At 41.1% G+C, this 21050-nt stretch overlaps 1 protein-coding gene across 3 annotated transcripts in view; it reads right to left on the bottom strand.

Annotated features, from left to right (window-relative positions):
- Positions 1–21050, bottom strand: part of LOC149468384 (transcriptional enhancer factor TEF-1-like) — a 118364-nt gene that overhangs the window by 59585 nt on the left and 37729 nt on the right. For 2 of the 3 annotated variants that reach the window (XM_089670134.1, XM_089670135.1), the window contains exon 2: positions 8046–8314. In XM_089670134.1, coding sequence (XP_089526260.1) covers positions 8046–8247 — 202 coding nt within the window. In that variant the 5' untranslated portion in view covers positions 8248–8314. Of the gene's footprint in view, positions 1–8045; positions 8315–21050 lie in introns of those variants that run through there. The other variant, XM_089670136.1, reaches the window with a different exon arrangement.

Raw genomic sequence — 21050 nt, 5'->3', positions numbered from 1 at the left:
ACATCAATACGTGCCATTGCCAGAAGGTTTGCTATTATTATTTATTTATTTCAGTTACTTATATAGCGCCGTCAATTTACACAGCGCTTTACATATATATCGTACATTCACATCAGTCCCTAACCCTCAAGGGGCGTACAATCCAAGGTCCCTAACTTACATCCATACACATACTAGGGCCAATTTAGACAGGATCCAATCAACCTACCAGCATGTCTTTGGAGTGTGGGAGGAAACCGGAGTACCTGGAGGAAACCCACGCAGGCAAAGGGAGAACATGCAAATTCCAGGCAGGTGGTGCCGTGGCTGGGATTCTATGTCTCCCGAGCATGTAAGAGATTCCAGGAGACAGGCAGTTACTCTAGTGAAGCTGGACAGGGCCATAGAAGGTCCTTAACCCATCAGCAGGACCGGTATCTGCTCCTTTGTGAAAGGAGAGACAGGATGAGCACTGCCAGAGCCCTACAAAATGACCTCCAGCAGGCCACTGGTGTGAATGTCTCTGACCAAACAATCAGAAACAGACTTCATGAGGGTGCCCTGAGGACCCAACGTCCTCTACTTGGCCCTTGTCTCACTGCCCGGCACCACAGAGCTTGATTGGCATTTGCCATTCAACACCAGAATTGGCAGGTTCGCCACTGGCGCTCTGTGCTTTTCACAGATGAGAGCAGGTTCATCCTGAGTACATGTAACAGACATGAAAGGGTCTGGTGAAACCGTGGAGAATGTTATGCTGCCTGTAACATCATGAGTGTTTTGGTGGTGGGTCATTGAAGGTCTGGGAGGCATATCCATGGAGGGATGCACAGACCTCTGCAGGCTAGACAATGGCACCCTGACTGCCATTAGGTATGGGGATGAAATTCGTGGACCCATTGTCAGACCCTACGCTGGTGCAGTGGGTCCTGGGTTCCTCCTGGCGCATGACAATGCCCAGCCTCATGAGTATGCAGGCAGTTCCTGGAGGATGAAGGAATTAATACCATTGAATGGCCCACTCGCTCCCCTGACCTAAATCCAATAAAACACCTCTGGGATATCATGTTTCGATCCATCCAACACCGCCAGGTTGCACCTCAGACTGTCCAGGATATCAGCGATGCCTTGGTCCAGAACTGGGAGGAAATATCCCAGGACACCATCTGTCGTCTCATTAGGAGCATGCCTCAACGTTGTCAGGCATGCATACAAGCACGTGGGGGCCATACAAACTACTGAGCACCATTTTAAGTTGCTGCAATGAAATTTCAGCAAAATGGACTAGTTTGCTGCATAATTTTTTTACTTTGATTTTCGGGATGTCTTTGAATTCAGTCCTCTGTAGGTTGATCATTTTCATTTCCATCAAACTATGGGGCATCCTTACATTCCTAACACATTAACCAGTCCATATCAGTATAGATATCCAGCATGATATCGTGAATGCAGGGTCCTGGGTTTAGTAACACTTTAAGTGATCCCATGCAGTAAGTCTGCTTCCACACACTGCTAGGGTTAATCACTTGTTTTATCTAGGTGGTGAACTGTCTCTTGGTGCCATCATGTCCAGTGTACAGTTCTGAACCCTGCTTTGGTCTTGATGATATCAGGACCCTAGAGAGCTGGAATGTGGGGAAGAAGAAGCAGGGACTTGTCTAGCTGCAGGAAGGAGTGGAGAATCAGGTAAGTAAATCTTTTTGTTTTCCAATTGTGTTTATTCGTTTTTCATAAGAAATTACAAATCAGTACAGAGAAGATGTACATCTATTCCTCCCACCCACCCCCCCCCCCCCCCCCCTTCCATCCCATACAAACTGCAGCCCTTTCGGGCCAGAACAGGCAATGCACAAAACACAATGTTTCAATAATAGAAATAAATCTCTGTTGATGGTAACCAAAAGGGTCCCCTAGGGACCTGTAGATGGAAGATGTTCAGAACCAGGGAAGGGAAAGCAGAGGCGAGTTTAAAACAGATAGGGAAAAGTAAGTAAATCTTTTTAGTTCCTCTAGACCAGAGATCTCCAAACTTTCTAAACAAAGGGCCAGTTTACTATACTTCAGACTTTAGAGGGCCTGAAGCTGGTGTGAATGGGAGGAATAATACCCCATCATTGGTAGTGGGAGAAATCGCACCCCATCATTGGTGCCATTGGGAGGAATAGTGTCTCATTATTGGTGTCAGTGGGAGGAATAATGTCTTTTATCAGTGGGAGGAAAAGTGCCCCAAGGGCTAGATAAAGGCAAGCAAAGGGCTGCAGTTTGGAAACCATTGCTGTAGACCAAAAAGGCACAGTCCCACTGCAAAGGATCATTTTGTAGTTGGCCAGAGTTGGGGTTTAAGTCCCGCGGTCCCCTTCTATCAGTTTCACATGTAAGGGATTATGTAATACGAGTGCAAAGAATACTCAAGTGCAAAAACCAGAGGATTCAACCTGAGTTAATGTTTACGTGCACTGTAATGTGCTCTAAATTACCATGACTTGCTGTGCCCTCTTTTTTTTTCCCTCAAATTTCTATTGTTATCCTTATGCATTGCAGTGTGTTGTGATATGCTACAGTGTGTTGGAACGTCCTGCACAAGCGCACAAAAAAAATGCAACATCCTATTTTTTCAAGTACACAAATGCTGTTTGTTGTGAACTGGAGCCTTAAATCAGAACTTCACTGAAAAAAACGGAAGTTCGGCTCTTCCTCCTCCTCCCCCCTCCTCTTCTAGTTTTGGAACATTTTTTTATTTTTGGTGGGAAGGGGAGCAGGTACCTAGTTTTGACAGGTACCCTCTCCCTATTTCCTCTGGAATCACTTAGGCGATTCCACAGGAAATTTGCCCCCATCCCTCCCTGCAACCTTCTTGGACACGTGACAGGTCCCAGGAGGTTGTGGGACCACTCACGGGGCGCAGAGCAGCTCACACATGTGAAGTGGGGAGCTGCCTGAGAAGCCACAAGGTATCACAACCGGCTTCCCACAATCAGCATGGCAGCACCGGGGACAAGAAGACCAGTGAACCACCCCGTGTAAATACAGCCCTGGATCCCTTGACAGGCAAGTGTCTTATTATAAAGGTTCACCAGCTACAGTATTTGTAGCTGCTGCCTTTTAGTATTTTTAAAATGTGACCGGAGAACCACTTTAAGACATAAAACTAACTGTGTTGCTTTTGCATGGGGATTGCATTGGGCAACACCACCCAACACTGCTGACGCAAACAAGCTTAAATAATTGGTTGCTATATAAGTCATTGAAATCTGAACATAATGAACACGCTTTATAACACACATCATTAAAGACGATGGTGTCAAATAGATTGGAACTCTTGCATTGGGTCTTGGGTTGCATTACAGCTTACTTCCGTCTAATCATTAGATTACTGTACAGTTTGGTGCAAGAAAAATATCTAAAACTACCTTTGTAGTTTGCAAAGTGATTCATTTCTAGATATAGATCATTTTGATTTACAACGGCCAGCATGTAAGGCAGTAATACAATACTGTGATAACAGAATATGTCCTAGGCACTATTGGGTCACAAGTTTGCCATCAGTAATCATGTGGCAACTTGCTTGCATATAGATTTTTTTTTTCTTGCCAATTGGTGTTATTTTTAGTCACTGCATCTATATACAAAAAGGAATAAAAAAGTGGTAACAGCCATGTAAAAAAATGGAAACTCCTTGTACTTAGTGTCACATTTCGCACCTACATGCACAAATGCACCTGGAACATGTTTTTACCAGTGTTGATAATCCAGAGTGCATTGCAATGTTCATCAGTGCGTGTTTTCATGAATTCCCAATGGAAATTTCATGTCTGTAAAGATAGACCAGCTCTGCACCCACGTGAATGAGTCCTTACTCCTCATCCCCTAGAGTAGTGGTCTCCAAATTGTGTCCCTTTGCTGGTCTTTATACAGCCCTTGGGGCACTATTCTTTTCACTGATACAATGCACTATTCTTCCCAAGATTAATGGGGCAACAATTCCTGCACTGACTCCAACAGCGGGCACCATTCTTTCCACAGACACCAACAATGGGGCGCCATTGCTTCTACTGACAACAATGATGGAACACCATTCCTTCCAATGATGGGGCACCATTATTCCACTGACACCAACAATGGGACACCATTCCTTCCACTGATACCCACGATGAGGCACTATTCATTCTACTGACACCAATGATGGGGCAGTATTCCTTCAACTGACACCAATGATGGGGCACTATTCCTTCCACTGACAGCAACAATGGGTCATTATTCCTTTTACAGAGCCAACAATGGGGCTTTATTGCTTCCATTGACACCAACGATGGGGCATTGTTCTTTCCACTGACACCAATGATGGGGCATTATTCCTTCCATTGACACCAACAATGAGGCATTATTAACTATCATTGAAAAATGTAAATCCACAAAAAAAAAAAAAAAGGAAACCAAGCATTCTTTGTATGACGGTAAAAAGCCTTCTGTGTGCTGCTCCCCCAAAGAGGAGAGAGCAGGGGGCAAGGCTGAGCCGCGGCACTATGTGTCTTATGATCGGATAGAGGCGGGATCGGGAGCGAGCATCAGTGCCCCCATAGTAAGCAGTTTGTTATTGGGGGCACTGGTAAAGGGGGAGGAGCCAGGTGCACAGTATAATATGTTTGTTTTTGTTTTGTTTTTTAAAGCCGAACCTTTAATACCACTTTAAGGTTGGAGTTTAATAATGTACAAAGCAAAGCGTAGACCTGAATCCATAATCTGTTCACTCTTGGACAGTACCACCAAGTATGCCCTATTTTTACTGGCTGGGCACAGCCCTAGAAACAAGTTGAGGGATAATTAGGAACAATTCAAGATAGTCAAGCCGGAATGTAGTACCAGCGATTAAACAATGTCAAGGATGAGGACAGTTTTCAAGCATGTGGATTCAGTCATGTCATGATCTGCCAGTTCTGAGGATCCAACTCCATCCCTAGTTTGCGTTCCCATAGTTGCCTATACTTTGACACAGGAGATTGTTTAGAGATTGAGGAGTAGATCAAGGAAATTAAACCCAGTGACTGAGGGCATGAGCGACAAAGACTTTCAAGAGAAATCAGGCTATATGAAGTGGATTGGGAGTGAATGAGGCCAGAAACAAAAAAGTGACGAAGTTGTAGGTAGCAATAATGTTCACACAACATTCATGAGAAGATAAATCAATTTCAAAGATCATAATCCTGGTGGGCATGAGCAGAAAGTGAACATTTGTGAAACCATGCTCAGACCACCAAAGAAATTGTGTTGGATTTACTAGGCCGGGTGGGTAAAAGCAGGACATTTCTACACTCTTGGCCACAGTCTGGCCCCTCTAAAGCCTGGAGGACAGTAAACTGGCCCTTTGTTTAGAAAGTTCTGAGACCCCTGCCCTAGAGTTAACATGCATACTGTATAACCCTTGCCATGCAGGAGACCCCTACTACAAAGTTAAAGTTTTTTTTTTTTTAATAATCCCCAGATTTATGCTTTAAGGCAGGCCTTCTAGTTGTGGTGTATTGCAGCATATGTGCATTGGTGCCACTGAAAATGAATGGTGCTGCAGAGCACCAACACGTTGCATTAAACAGGAATGTTACCAAAACACACCATAATGGAGAAGCATAAATAATGACATTTCTATATGAATCATAACCTGGGCAAGTAATCCGCAGCATTTTATTGTGCGTTCAGCATAGCATACAGAAGCATCATTTAATTATCTGAGCTACGAAAGCCGATTTTCGAATTAATACCTCTCTGCCATTGAGTATTCAATCATTCTTGGCAATTTGCATAGACAATGTGTGTTCATTTCCAGCGCTGGAATTTTACAGATTAGCGAATTTACACAGGTTAAACAAAATTGCGTTGGCAAGTTCTAGAGCAGAGCAAACATTCTCGGCATGTCCTAAACCCAGCCAGGTGCGGAGGGGGTTAACCGTACACTGCAATCCTTCATTGCAGGCCTGGCTTGTAATAGATTAGGTCTGTATGTGTTACTCCCCCACCAATCCCTCCAAACACACTGGAGCTTGTCCTGCCAGGCAGAGACCAAGATCAGATTTCATCTACCACCACCTCCTCCTCCCCCTTCTCTCCAGCCTGACTCCCCTCCCCCCCACCCGCTGGTGTCTTCTTTCCATGTGACCTTGCACAAGCTTGATTTACTGGAATCACAGACCCCCTAGAAAGGCAGAGAGAGGGAAAGAAAGGGTGGGAGGGGAGAGACTACTAGGGTATTACACAACAAAAGCTAACTCTAGGTCTCTCACAGACAGACACCAATAAACAGCACTTCCAGCAAAGAGTACACCCATGCCAGGTGGAGGAGCGCAGGCAGGCTAGATGGAGGCCAAGCAACAGGTCTTTCCAATGTAAACTAGCAACATTCATATAAAAGAACGTGTCCTGTAAATGAATCCGAAAAGACACTACGGGAAGGCAAACATGGACCTGCAGCACCCATTTACAGAAAAGTTGGTCCTTTTGTGAACAAGAAAGTATGGAAAAAAAGTTTTGGTTTTACATTTTTCTAACTCCCTCACCCCACCCCAGTCATTAACTTAACTGAATGTGGTAGCTACATTAATTTTTTTTTTAGGATTTTTTTCTACTTTGTTTTACCTGGTAAACCAGCCAGTAGCACCCTTCCTGTTCTTTTGTAGCTCCACTCTGGATGGGGGAGCAATGGACCCATCCTTGGTCAATCTGGGGAGATGGTACTGTTAAATGGCACTAGCAGATTTAGATGGACTTGACTAACAGATTAACGCTGAACTACTGCTGTCAATATTTAAGCTGTTATAGCAACAGGGTTTCAGAAAAAAATGATAAAGTGAACGCACAGCATACACCCCCCCCCCCCATGTACTAACCTCTGTGGCTAAGTAGACAGTAGTCCAGGGATTTAAAATCTCCACTCTTCTCCGTCTTCCTTCTGCGCATCTTCTAGGACAGATCAGAGTGATTTTTATGGATGAGTGCCAGCACAAAGCATCACTCTGATCAATCCTGGAAGCCCCACAGAAAGAAGAGGGAGAAGAGTGGGGATTTCAAAACCCTAGACAACTACTCCAGCTGTACTGACAGCCCATCACCCACGGAGCTATGTATAGTAAGGACGAGGGGAGGTAGGTGAACTAACTTTTTAAGTGGTTTGACTCAAAAATCTAACTGCCACTTTTGCTGGACAGCTTGGTGTTTTAAATAATTACTTGACTTACTGGCAAGATTACCAAGTGACAATAAAAGAAAACTAATGCAGCCACCACATCTAAGAATTTGTTTTTGGGTTTAACACCACTTTATTTATGGCTAGAATAGGGAAGAGTTGGAACCCTGTCTGGTTTTTTTTTTAATCGCGGTCTGCGTCCCTGCTAGCAGATTCATCCTCACTATTGGTTCTGCTAACCATTGTCTCTGACACAAAAAGTGATAGGAAATCTGAAATTTTAGTTTTCACAGGAACAGTAGGTGAGGAGAAAACCTCCAATGGGTAAACCAGTTCTGGTTACCACCGTCTATTCCTACAGTTGGAAGGATCTACTTGCTGTGCGTTTGGGACAAATGTAAAGGTACTGTATATGCCTCAGATGGGGTACATGACAAAAGCATGACAGGGGTGTTGCCTCTTTCCTGCTCCATCCAAAATTAGAAAATACACTCCCGTTCTGTTCTTATCAGACCATTTTAGCAAATACCATCTTTATCCAGTTACAGGAAATACACCATGACGGAACTAATGTCTATCATAAAATGCTAGTTTACTGGCTATCGCGCTGATTTGTTGGCTTTACTACTTGTGTTCACTGACCTATTGCACATAAGGAATTTTGACCATTATCCAAATCCAGGGATAAACACACACTCTGTTTTATTTGATTTTACGGTATAGAAGACACATATTCTTGCAGCTCTTTTGCAGCCTCATTCAACCAAATCCAGAATTTTTTTGTCTCAATGTTTTGAGCTTCGCACTGGAATTGCTCTGAATCTAACAGAGCCATTTGCCTTGCAGATAGAAGATAAAAGCCCTTTATTTTGTGGGGGAGGGGGTGGCGACTCACCGTACATCTTGCCCTCATCGGATAAGATAATTTTGCGCCTCCCACATGGTGGGTATATTGCCAGTGCCTCTTGGAAGCTTTGTTCAATGTCTGGACTCCACACTCCTTCTGCATCATTGTCTAGGCTCTTCTCCATGGAATCTCCCAGGTCCCCTGTGCTCTCTGCCGGACTGCCGGCTTCACTCCAACCATTGGGGTCCATGTTCGATACAGGAGGGTAAGGAGAGGCTCCTCCAAGCCTCACTCCACAAAGGAGAGCTCAGCAACTGCTGTAACAAAGAAAAAAAGAGCCAATCTTAATTTGTGACCACATCACCATAATAACACCAATGATACTACAAGCCTTAAAATCAGGAAACACAATGGGACTCACTAATGAATTAACGTGTCTAGATATAAGAATTTTGTGAGCTACCAGAAGAACCAAATAAATCAAAAACCACCCCAAACACATGCAAAGACAGCTATCCGAAGTGGCCATCACCATATTGGGTAATAATCACATGGCTAAGGTAGGCAGACCATACCCCCAAGCGATCAGTAATCATCATTTGAACATGAGTAAATCTCTCCAATGGGGACACAGAAAACATAATACCTTTATAGTACCTCTAACCAGGGGGACCATTTGGAAACTCAGGCACTGCCCGAGGGCCCGGGGTCAGTAGGGGGCCCCATGAGATGCCCCTGGTACCTTTTTCATAGGCTTTTTTGAGTTTGGGCAAGGACACAGGGGTCCCATGATCCCCTATTGCCCGGAGGCCCCATGAGTTGTGAGTCCACCCTTGCCTCTAACCCTGCGATACTATTCAAAACATCCAAACCAACTTTTGGAAGTACAGTTTTTTCTTTGCGTTGATGTGTTACTAGCACTTGCCTTAAATGTAGTCATTTGCTTGATGTGACTCTAGACCCTGGAGACTGAGGATAAAGTTTTGGTAAAACTGTTGGCTGCAAAGTTTAGCTGTAAGTTCATTTACAGCAAGCCTGCTTGGTCACACACTACCATTGTGATGTTAAATTTTAACAAGGATTTAATGAGAAGCTCAGGCTGTTTGACAACTTTGGTTAAAGACTTTATTTAGTTTAACTAGTTTAAAACCAGCCTAGAACTGTTTATGTCAATAGTTCGTTTGTGCTCAAGTCCATCTGTAGAGCAGACCAAGGTTATAAAAACTGCTGAAACTCATTGACTAAATAACATTCATCATGCAAGTCTCAGCAAATCTGGTCTGTTTATTGATAAGCGAAGCAAAAATTAAAAATAAAAAGGGGGGCTGCCTATGACAAGTAAGTATTCTCAGGAAATTAAATAAGTCATCTAAGTGGTAAGGGCAACAGTTCTAGTTTTCATTGCACCAATGAGAGTCACACTGCCACTAATGTAACATCATAACTGTGTATTTTGGATCCAATCACTGTTGTCCAGGAGATGAAAACTTAGACAGGGCTGATAACTCTGCAGTAGAGGCATGGTATTGTCAGCTCAAACAGGAAATTATGATATTTCAATATTTGCCAGATCAGCGGGTATTTTTCTGTTCTCTTAGCATTCTTAAAGAGACAATCCATGGGGCATGTACACGTATGGCAGAGATGTAGGGAAATGTTTCTGTTGCCTAGACGTATGCTTTAAAGACTGGATCATTTACCCATGAACATCCATCATCTGATGTCCATGACCAGCCTAACTCTGAAGCTCAAGAACCTTAAATAAATATAAAGCAATATGGCAAGCACAAAGGTGAGACATTCTAAGTACACATGAAGAATTTCATCCTCCCTACAAGCGCACTGCAGTTCTCTGAACACATACAGCTCAAAGAAATCATATACACTAGGGAGACGAACACTAAAACATTTAGTTTGCTTAACGTACAAAAAAAGTCTTTAAAGTAATATAGTATAATATGCACCATAACATGCAAACTCATACGTCTATTAAATATTTGTTTAATGAGACCAACAAATACCTATTTCTTGCCAGAAATCTAGTCAGAGTCAGGGAGCACTACAGAGGACTACAGAACTCCACCCCTCAATATTATGGAGATAATATGAGGACAGGGGTTTCTGTAGTCCTGTCCGGTTTCTGTTGTCCAGGTACAGTAGGATGAGTGTTGTCACCCTAAGCCCCCATTCACGCCTATGCATTATGTAGCTTAAAACTCAAAGCTCCAAAATGCTCAACAAGCCATATTATGTGCTTTTAACTTGTCCCTGTTTACACATACTGTAAGCATCCAGGCACCCATAGCTCAAGACCTAAAGCTTCAAAAAGGTACATGAGCTAGTTCTGAAGTATATTGTTACAGGTGTTTTTCAGCACTCCCACCATATGCATAGCCACGTGCACAGCCTATTCTGTAATTATGCTTTACTAAAAAAGTGAATTCCCAAATCAATTTGCTCCTAAATTCCCCCAAAAAAAAACAAAAAAGAGAAGTTATGATACTATATACTGGTAAATAAATATAAGACACAATATATTAAATCATATAAAGTTGTTATTGTGTGTATACAGAAGAGAGAAGGTTATTTATAAAATTGTAATTTGGGAACCCTGGCCACTTACAGACTTTCCTGATGTTTGGTATTGTCTAAAGTATAAAATGCTGTTCTATCTTCACTGGAATTATTTAGAGAAGTCAAAATGCCAGCTTTTTTACTTGCCCGCTAATTCAAATATTTTGTATGTTCACACTAGGAGAGACTTATCGTCAACAATGTAAAAATAATGGTCACCCAGATTCCAAATAGATGGACTAACTTTATACCTTGAACAGTACCCCAACAGAGGGATTTAAACTGGATGATACTGATATAACAATATTATAAAATATAAAAAATGTAATATATGGGAAGCACAGTGGCTAAATGGTTAGCACTTCCACCTGGCAGTACTAGGGTCGTTGGTTCGAATCCCAACCACAGCACCAACTGCCTGGAGTTTGCATGTTCTCCCTGTGCCTGCGTGGGTTTCCTCCAGGTACTCCAATTTCCTCCCACACTCCACAGACATGCTGGTAGATTAACTGGATTCTGTATAAATTGGCTCTGCTATATGTATGTATGAATGTAAGCTAGGAACTTTAGATTGTACGCCCCTTGAGGGTTAGGGACTGATGTGAATGTACAGTATATATGTAAAAACACTGCATAAACTGACGGCGCTATATAAGTACCTGAAATAAATATATAAAAATGCCACTAAACACACACAGACACACAAGACACCAAAATGTATTGTGGTACCTCTAATATGGGTTATACTTGGTGGTCCAAAACAGTTTGAAAGACCACTAGTCTGTAAAGACCAGGAAACAATTTACGTTAGTCCTCTGTGTAATTTATACACAGATTCAGAACCTCTGGCTATCTCATCTTCCACAGCCATACAAATAATAATGTCAAGCTGAATGCCAGTGATAGACTATGTATTTTCCAATAGATCAGACCTCCAAAATATGGGATCCTTGCAGATAAGTACTCTAGGCAAAGCGCATATAATTCAAATTAAAAAAAATCTAGTGTCAAGCAAATGTTGTCTCCTCGAAATCACATTATGAAAATCTTTTAATTTACAAAATGCTCCGATGATGAAATTCAAAACAAAAATAGGCTAATTTCTCTTTAAGAACTCCAAGATATCCTCACATACATTTTTGCCAAAAAGGGAGTCCACTCTAAAACGTAATAAAATTATAGGGAAAAACTTGGCGTGAAGCGTTGTTTAAAATTGACACAAAAGACTTAAATCTATTACTACTTCGGCTTTCAGTACAACGATTTGGCAGGAGGAGTGTTTATGAAACACATTTTTCAGACGAAGGGAAACATTATACTATTTGAACTACTTAAGAAAATGGCAATACGAATAACCAATCCTTCTGGATAATTCTCAAAATGGTACAAACAAACCGGTTCATGGTGTCACTTACAGTAATACAAACCATTTCAGTACAGTCATAAAAGTCGTGTATGCATAGAAAAGGATTGTGTCCAATTACCCTGGGACCTAGAATGGGTATGATGCCTGTACAGTTTTTGCCAGTGGACAGTGGCACCAAATTACTAGGAACCAAAAACAGAAGTATAGTAGTGAAATGCAAGTGAACAAGATGTGGCACAATCACCTAGGTTCCTGTGTAGAATGGGGATAAACATGGCATGCCTATCTCATTATATGTCAACGAGTCAAGAGTCACCATTGTCAGAGCTGGTGGCCACACTGAAGCAACCGAGGCAGAAGTGGCAAGGAACTACTAGAGTGGAGGTAATTGTGAAGTGGTGTCAAACTCACAGATTTGATGGAGACCTGCCAGGTAATGAAAGTCATCACAACAAATTCTGGTGCTTTAGGTTGGCTAATTAAAGGCTGATTTAAAAAAACTGATGATTAACTATGAAAGATCTGACTATCATAATTCAGACATACAGATGTGGTTCAGGAACCAGAACAGGCAACAATCCTTGAAAGGCCAGAGATCCACCAGCACACTGGAAAGCTGCATAGCTTAACAGGCATTTGCCATGCTCAGTAGTGCTCATTATTTTTCCATCGCAAGCAATTCCACATGTTCACATTTACTTTAATGCAAGTGGGAAGCTGGAGGCGATAGGTCGAACTGTGATCAGGACAGGTTTTTCTGAACTTTCTAGTTTTCCCCTCAGGAGCAGTCTGAAAATGGGTATCTGTGGCTCATAAATATAAATGTCTGATCAGAAGGCCTGGGTAATTATCAGCTAAAGTCTACAGACTGCTAATACAAAAAGATGTCTGGCATGACATTATTGTGTATGTGACCATTTAAAAAATTGAGTAATGGCTTCCATTAGAGTAAAACCTTTAACGTCATTATTGTTACTCTGAAGCCTCCTCCTTTATTATTGTAGTTCATTGCCAAGATGCACTGGGTTGGTTTACCGGGGTCCGCTGGCTACAAAACAAGAGTCTCCAAGCACACATTGGATTTTTCTGGTATTGGACTCTGGGGAATATTTAGCCCCTGTTTACATCCATATGCTGCATATGTGCATTGCCCAGTGCACCACCACGTATGGTATTTTCATATAAGCAGTTCTTAACCAATGGAGTAAATTTTCACATGCTTAGTATGCTTTTAGACAAAGTCATGATCCAAATCGAGGTAACTTTTACTGATTCTCTGGTTTAGTGTCCTTTTCTGTGGCAAACCAAGCCAAACCAGTGGAAAATGTAAACAAATGTTATAAAAAAAATCTTTTCATATAGGCAGTTCCTAACCACTGGAGTAAATTTTCACAAGCTTAATATGTTTTTAGACAAAGTCTAAATCCTTAGACAAAGTCTTAATATCCTTTCCTATGGCAAACCAAAACTTCGTCTGGCAGTGTATCATGGTAGGACAACATAGAAGACGAAAGCAGAAGGAAAGAAATACACTTATCGGTGTTGTCCAACCCACACAATGCCACAAAACAGACAGACAGTCTTCTGACTGCCGGTGGGCAGTTCTTGGAATACAAGGACAAGCTGACCTCAACTACATGGAGTGGGTCTGTCATGCTGCCAGACTGCAGCAGGTGTGGAATGAGCCCATGTCATTAGAGCCGCTGGCAGGGATGGGGCACAGACACCCTTCTAACAGAGTACAGATAGAATTTTAAGAGCTGTCAAAAGTGCTACTGATATGAAAATAGTACATTTACTTAACATATACATGAAGAAAACATCTTTTGAAACTCGCTACTTACAACCTTACACAAAAAATGTAAAACTTTTTTTTTTTTTTTAATTTTGACTACAGTTAGGAGTAAAACTTCCTATCCGTGATGCCCATAACTCTAGCCATACACAAGTAGATTTCTCTTATTCAGTCCCAAATCACTCGATTTCCCCAAGGATGAACAAATCTGCAGTGTTGGCTACTGTATACCAACACCAAGGTTTACTGTAGTAGGCTACAATGCAGGTGTATTCTACCGCTGTCCCAAATGCTAGGAGAAAAATCTAGCCCACTCAAAACTGCCTAAGGCTGGCCATACATGATACAATTTTCTTGTACAATTTTCCTTTAGATTTACCAAAAACCATATAATAGGAGGTCAAACCTAACAACACTTTCAATTGTATCCAATTAGGCGGGCTCTTGCAGTACATAGTTGAAGGTAAATCTAAAGGAAATTGGGCAGAAAATTGGACAGAAAATTGTATTGTGTATGGCCAGCCTAAAGCGTACTTTAGGCCTCATGCACACAGGACATTTTAAAAACACTCTTCCTCTTGGCAGCAGTGTTTAGATAGAAAAAAAAAACACCTGATGCTTGTAAGAGTATCTAATGCTTTTACAAGCGTTTAGGTGCATTTACAGGCATCAAGCACTTGGGAGTTAATTAATTTCATTGGTCAGAATAATACATTATTCTGGTCATTGAAATGAATTAACGCTCAAGTGCTAAACACGCCTAGTATTAATACGCATGTAGGCACGTTTACATGCGTCAAGCCAAAATACTGCTACTCCTGGATGCACTGACCCTAGGTTTTTTTCCCTGCCTGTAAATGCCCCTGCCACCAAAAGCTTCTAAAAGTCTATGTGTGCAGGGGTATATAGGGTAACATGGAGGGGTGTTTACAAGTAGTAAGGAAAAAAAAATGTCTGACGCCCTTAAAACTGGCTGCAAAACGCCCTGTGTGCATGAGACCTAAAGCTGAACTCCAAGCAAGCAGCTAAAAAAAACAGCTGAAATACAAATATCAGAACTAATATAGCTACCAAGAGTATAAAATACTGCTCAGGCAATCTTGTGGTCCATGGCATCTTTACCAGACCACAACAATATCCTGAACCATCACTGCAGTGGAAGTACAGCTTGGTCCAGAACACATCTTAATCCTGTTGACTGGACAATAAAAGAACACCAGAACAGTTAGCATTCAGCTCTCTCCTTCTGGTAACATATTCCCTGTTAGCACATATGTACTGCAAAAAAGCCTGATTGGCTTCTGGTGCTGGCCTTCCCACTTAGAGTCCAAGTCCTGCTGTAAAGGAAAAATGTGATCCTATATTTACAGTAGTTGAATTTAAAATATATATTACTGAAATACATATATAGCCATCTTGTTTGCCATTATCTGCCTGTAGTTCAGCTTTAACCTCTTTCAGGCACAAAGTACACTCTTGCAAGCATAAATCGTGAGGTCTTTTTGCCGTACAGCAAAGGGTGGAGTGGAAATAAGTTTGGAACTTCCTAAAGGAGTTTAAACACATGAGAAAATAAAAAATATATAAGAGAGTGTGTAACTCCCAAAAAGAGAAAAAAAAAATCACAGAAATGTCCCTTTAAGCCTTTCATGTTTTAGGTTTGCCATAAATCGCTTTTTTTTGTTTGTTTTTTTATTCAACAAATTCCCCCATCCACACACTCAGTGCAAGATGGGGGAATCCTTCCCACTGAGCCTTTGCATTTTGACAGTGCAAAGTTTTCCCAGCTGTCACATTACAGTGATCATTGTTGCTGGCTATAGCCGTCAGCACTGACCTATCAGGAAAAACCTGACATGGATTAACTTGTGTACAACCAGCCTGCCCATACATGGATCCAAATTTGGCTAGACCCTGCTGAACCGGCCAAATTTCGATCCATGTATGGCCACCTTTAGAATTTATACAGCCTTGGCATAATAACAACAACATTGAAATAATTCAATTATTTATTTTTTTACATTCAAAACAAGAAAACAGTTCTTAAATGGTGAAGTCCCTTGGAGGTGACATATTTATGGAACGGAATACACCAGGGTATAGAGCATGAAAAATATTACCAAACAAGGTTCTTCGCAGCACATCTCACTTTAATATTAACAATTCAACAGGAAACGTTGGCATAATGATGAAGCCAATAGCTGAAAAAAGAAAAGTGGCTTTTGCTGATCTTAATTTCAAATAAAGAAAAAAAAGTAACAGATTTTTCACTTTATAGCAGTTGCTTTTAAGGTTTTGATAGGCTAACACAAAGAATTCTTAAATTATACTTTTCGATCATACCAAGAGTCTCTGACCCAGAAGAAGTATGCACATGAAGGGAAGCCAGGAAGTAAAGCTGGGTATACACTAATATAATTTAGTTTGAAATGTTTAGCTTTAAGAACGTTTGCTCAATTTTTTTCATCGTTAGTTGGGCCAAATCAATGTTCAATTTTGACCAAAGTGATGAGAAAATTTGAAGGAGAAGGGTGCAAATTTTCTTCTGAACATCCATGCTTTCCTAAATTGATGGCAAATAGCAGTTGCAGAATGACAGGTTGGCAATAGCAGCCTTCAATGTTTCTCTTAGGAAGAATTTCCTTTAATTCAGCTACCCTTATAAAAGGGTTATTGTTCTAGAAGGTGAGCAGAAGCCTGTAAACATTAGGGCATAATCTAATAATGATAATAAAGGCATCAAACACATACATTATATTGTACATGCGGATGAGGAAACCCTGGCAGCCACTTCTGAAAATTAAAAGTTGGCACTTTAACCTTTTGCTATGGTTGTCAACAAAAGTGTGTGTTCCCTGGCTCCTAAAAATTGTTTGGTGGCTTCTAGATGCATTGACTCCCTCATATATTTATATTTTCTTTTCTATTGTACTTCACAAAGTACTAGGAGACACATAAGCAGTGGTTTTACATCAAAAACAATTTTCTTTACAAGAGACGATGACTAGCCAACAGAACAGGAATCTGTAACAATCATGGCTGTGGGATGTAAACAATGTACGGCCTGGAATTTCCTGACTAACTGAAAGAGAAAGACGTGGTGTGAGGTATGCACAATAAATGACTGGAATTCTACGCAGGACAGGTAACTCCTAGCTTTCCGACTCATGCAATGATTTTCTGGGGAAGGCTGTTCTTCTGCAAGTTACAATATGCTCTTATTTACCAAAACAATCCCTGAATGGAAGCCAAGGCCTCTAGGAACATACACAAACCTCTAGTATTTCTTTCCACACATATCATCTTAAAGGGCACTGAATGAAAAATAAAAATGGAAAGAACTATTTAGTAGGCTAAGCAAATATAAAAATTGCTATTTGAACACCAATGATGTCATTGCTTAGAAAACCTAAGGACACATTGACACACATAAGAAACGAAGAACAATATGGCTGATTCTAGATACACAGCCCACCCAATCATTTCTGGTAAGGACATCTCCTCCTAGTTAAACATAGTTGTATGCTATAGTAAAAATTATACACAAATTGCTGCTATTCTACAGGTTAAAAAGTAGAAACCACTGAACATGTAACCCTCAGTTTAAACTGGAGACAACCATAGCTATTGGCTCACTGGGTATTTGATTGTGTTTAAAAAGAAAACAGCCATGACTATAAATCTAACGGAAGTTGAAGCCCTTCCTTCCCTGTTACTTTTATTTGACCATGGACATCTAGGAAACATCAGATGTTCATGCATAATCCAACGATCCTTAAGACTATCTTGTGCGCCAAACAAAACAGTTTGGCCAAAGTGGTTCTTTCATGGTAACGGGGGTCGAAGAGATGGAACCTAAAGGAAAGGTCTCACTGATGTCCTCCCTCAGGAAAGCAGCATTTCTATTGTGTGGCATCGGACTCCTTCATACAAAACGTACTAAAAACAGCTGCCCAATTGTGCTCTGGGGGGGAGAAATACCGCTTTTTCCACAAGTCACACAAAAGTAACAGCCGTCAACAGTAATACATTTTGTAGATCTCCCCCACCTCAGCCCACACTATGGGCAGCCTGTCAAGCAGCACTGACACGCTAGACCTCCTGCTCTCCAATCTTAGCTGCAGAACAGGTGCACTTGCTCTAGGCAGCTGTTCCACACAGGATCTGGAGATGCAGATTACAGCAGGCTGCTGCATCAAGGGCAAAGAGAAGAATGGGGAGGACACAAAAATGTGCGCATGAATAAAAGTTTAATAAAGACTTTGTTTTCAACCCACGCCACAAACACTGTTCCAATCCTAGTTAAAGTGACAGTTACATTATTTTTAATAAAGGGTTTATGAAAATAGTACCATTGTAAATTCTATTCGATGTTCTTTCACACATTCTTATGTTATGTACAGTGATTAGAAACAAAAAAGGTTTTAAATTGGATGAGACTTTGCTAAGACGTAAAATGTTATAATATAAACAATTATTTGTGTAACCCCTTCACTCCCACCCCAGCGTCCCCTTACTGGGCCATTATATATGGGAGGTGGGAAGGTCTGCCTAGTCATGGGACTACTGTGATTGGCTGTCACAGTGGTTACATGATTGGGAGCCTGTCCCACCGGTTCCTGATCTTTAGCATAGACTGAGAATTGTCTTTGACAGCTCGGCCTCTGTGCTGGGAGCATGCAGTGAGCATGCGATCTCAGCACAGAAACCTTGGCCTCCCATAGCTGGATATGTGCGCTGTGTAGGTGTTAAGGGCCACCCTCTTTGGTGCTACACATATGCATTACATGGGTAGCACAAGGTTAAAAGGAGCTTATATTTGAGTTATTAAAATATATTTACGCACTTGTTCACAAACACAATGTTGATCTGTATTTTTATGCACTGGATAAACAAAGGTCACCCTTAGGTTACATACAAGGCGATTGTCTTTTTTATGCCCTGTTCACACCATAATGCTACATTTTTCTGTAGCGCACTGGATGGCGCTGCAGGTCACCACAATTCTGTTCGGAGACCTGAATGGAGTGTACACTTTGTACACTTCCAATAGTTTTTTTTTAAAAATGCAGTCAGTCACTGTTCATCTGACAATTTTCTACATAGCTCTATCAATTTTTATAAATCAAAGTTTGTCGATCTGTGTTGTACTGATAGGGCCACCCACAGCTTGAATTTCACCTGATTCAGCAGGAACTGGCTGAAATTTAAGCCATGTATGGCTAGCATAAGACTGTCCCAACCCCCACCAGTTACTGCTATAATATGCAGCCCATGCATGATAGTTAGCAACACTGAAACCCTTAAAGTGTATCTAAACCCAAAAACAAAAACTTAACATACTGCAGTATAGTAGTCCTTAGATGTTGTGGTTGCATTAGTTTCCTTTATTCGGGCTAAGAACATTTCTTTCTAGAAATGCAGTGTCCTTGTAACTTCCTGTGAGCTAAAAAGACAGCATAAAACAATGTTACCTCTCTTTTGTAAACTACTAGTCTCATCAAATCAATCTTGGACATGAACAAAGGAAGACATGTTTGAAGTCCAGCCTGTGTGACAACCATGACTCTTTCCATAGATAACAATGAGAAGTAAATGTAGACACGAAGGGACAGGAAGTGTTATTCTCAGCATTACCAGGTGGAAATAAAGGGAACAAGGCCTGACAAATGGAAATTATTGCAGCCCCCATATTCTAAGGACTGGTAAGCTGCAATATATACATGCTTTTCATTTTTGGATTGAGATACTTTTTAAAGTGGAAGAAAGGCCCAAGTCCAACTAATTTTTCCCTCCCTCTTCTCCAACAACGGCTGGCTATGGGTGACGTCACAGCTTCTGGAATTCCCAGTCATTTTCGAGAATACCCTGAGCCATAACTACAGGATCACATGAACGGACTGGATTAAAAATAGGTAAATACATCTTTTTTATGCAGGTTAGGCAGGATAGGTAGAATGAGGGGGAAGGGAACATTTTTTTAAGAATAGTTGGACTTTTCTTCCACTTTAGGCCACCTTTTCCTTTTACAGACTCTGTTTCCCAAAAAAAGGTATTTATTTAGGAACAATTTATTCAGTGGTGTGTTACTGTTCTGTATATAAATCAGTGGCTATGGGCAGTGGTTAATGATTGGGAAGATGGTTTTAACTGTTGACTTTTAACAAGAAGGCACAGACTACCTGTTTTGAAATAGCATATGAGGCAGAATATGAAGGCATCATTATGGCCAACTACACAAGGAATAAAAGGGTTCACTATAAACAGAATGTTTTACACTGAAAAGTGTCATTTCATGATTGTAGGATTTTAGATTAGTTGTTTAACCAATACAGTTTATCAGAGTCAGTCACCAATACACAAGACCTTTTCTCAAGGTTTTCAGTCCTACTGAAATTACGATTTTATGAGCTCAGAAACACTAGAACTTTCAGATTGGTATTGCCTATTATGGTAGGGCAATCAACAATGCATACTATGGTATCAATTTAAAATGCTTGTTAACAACCACACACAAGTTAGCAGCCATTTTTCTTATTGAGGCTAATTAATGAAAGACTGAATTCATGAGAAAACATTTTGCAAATAACCAGAGTGACCATCCAGGTTTCAGATTTAATTTACCCAACGTACAAGATCGCTTCAAGCATGAAGACTACATTTTGATTGGCTGCTACTGACAACTATATACACTTACTGGCCACTTTATTAGGTAGACCTGTTCAATTGCTTGGTAACACAAATTGATAATCAGCCATTCAAATGGCAGAAACGCAATGCATTTAGGCTTCTAGAAGTGGCGAAGGTGATTTGCTGAAGTTCAAACGGAGCATCAGAATGGGGATGAAAGGGGATTTAAGTGACTTTGAAAGTGGCCTAATTGTTGATGCCAGATGGGCTGGTTTGAGTATTTAAAAAAACTGCTGATCTACTGGGATTTTCAGCACAACCATCGCTGGGGATTACAGAGAGTGGTCCTAAAAAGACAAAATATCCAGTGAGCGGCAGTTGTGTGGACGGAAATGCATTGTTGGTGTCAGAGGTCAGAAAAGAATGGGCAGACTGGTTCGAGATGGAAAGGCAACAGTATCTCATGTCAATATGGACAAAAATCTCTGAGGAATGTTTCCAACACCTTATTGAATCTATGCCATGAAGAATTAAGGCAGTTCTGAAGGCAAAAGGGGGTACCAACCCGATACTAGCAATGTGTACCTAATAAAGAGAACGGTGAGTATATACAGTAGCCTCTGCTCCAAACACAAGATCACTAACAGGACAGAGTGTTTTCCAGTATTCCAAAACAAAGTGGTGAAGA

Source organism: Staurois parvus, unplaced genomic scaffold (genome assembly GCF_062004578.1).
Source record: "Staurois parvus isolate SC_StPar_1 unplaced genomic scaffold, SC_StPar_1.0 ptg000087l, whole genome shotgun sequence".
NCBI classification, from domain to species: Eukaryota; Metazoa; Chordata; class Amphibia; order Anura; family Ranidae; genus Staurois; species Staurois parvus.
Note: the sequence above shows the minus strand (reverse complement) of the source record. Positions and strands in the feature narration are given on the sequence as shown.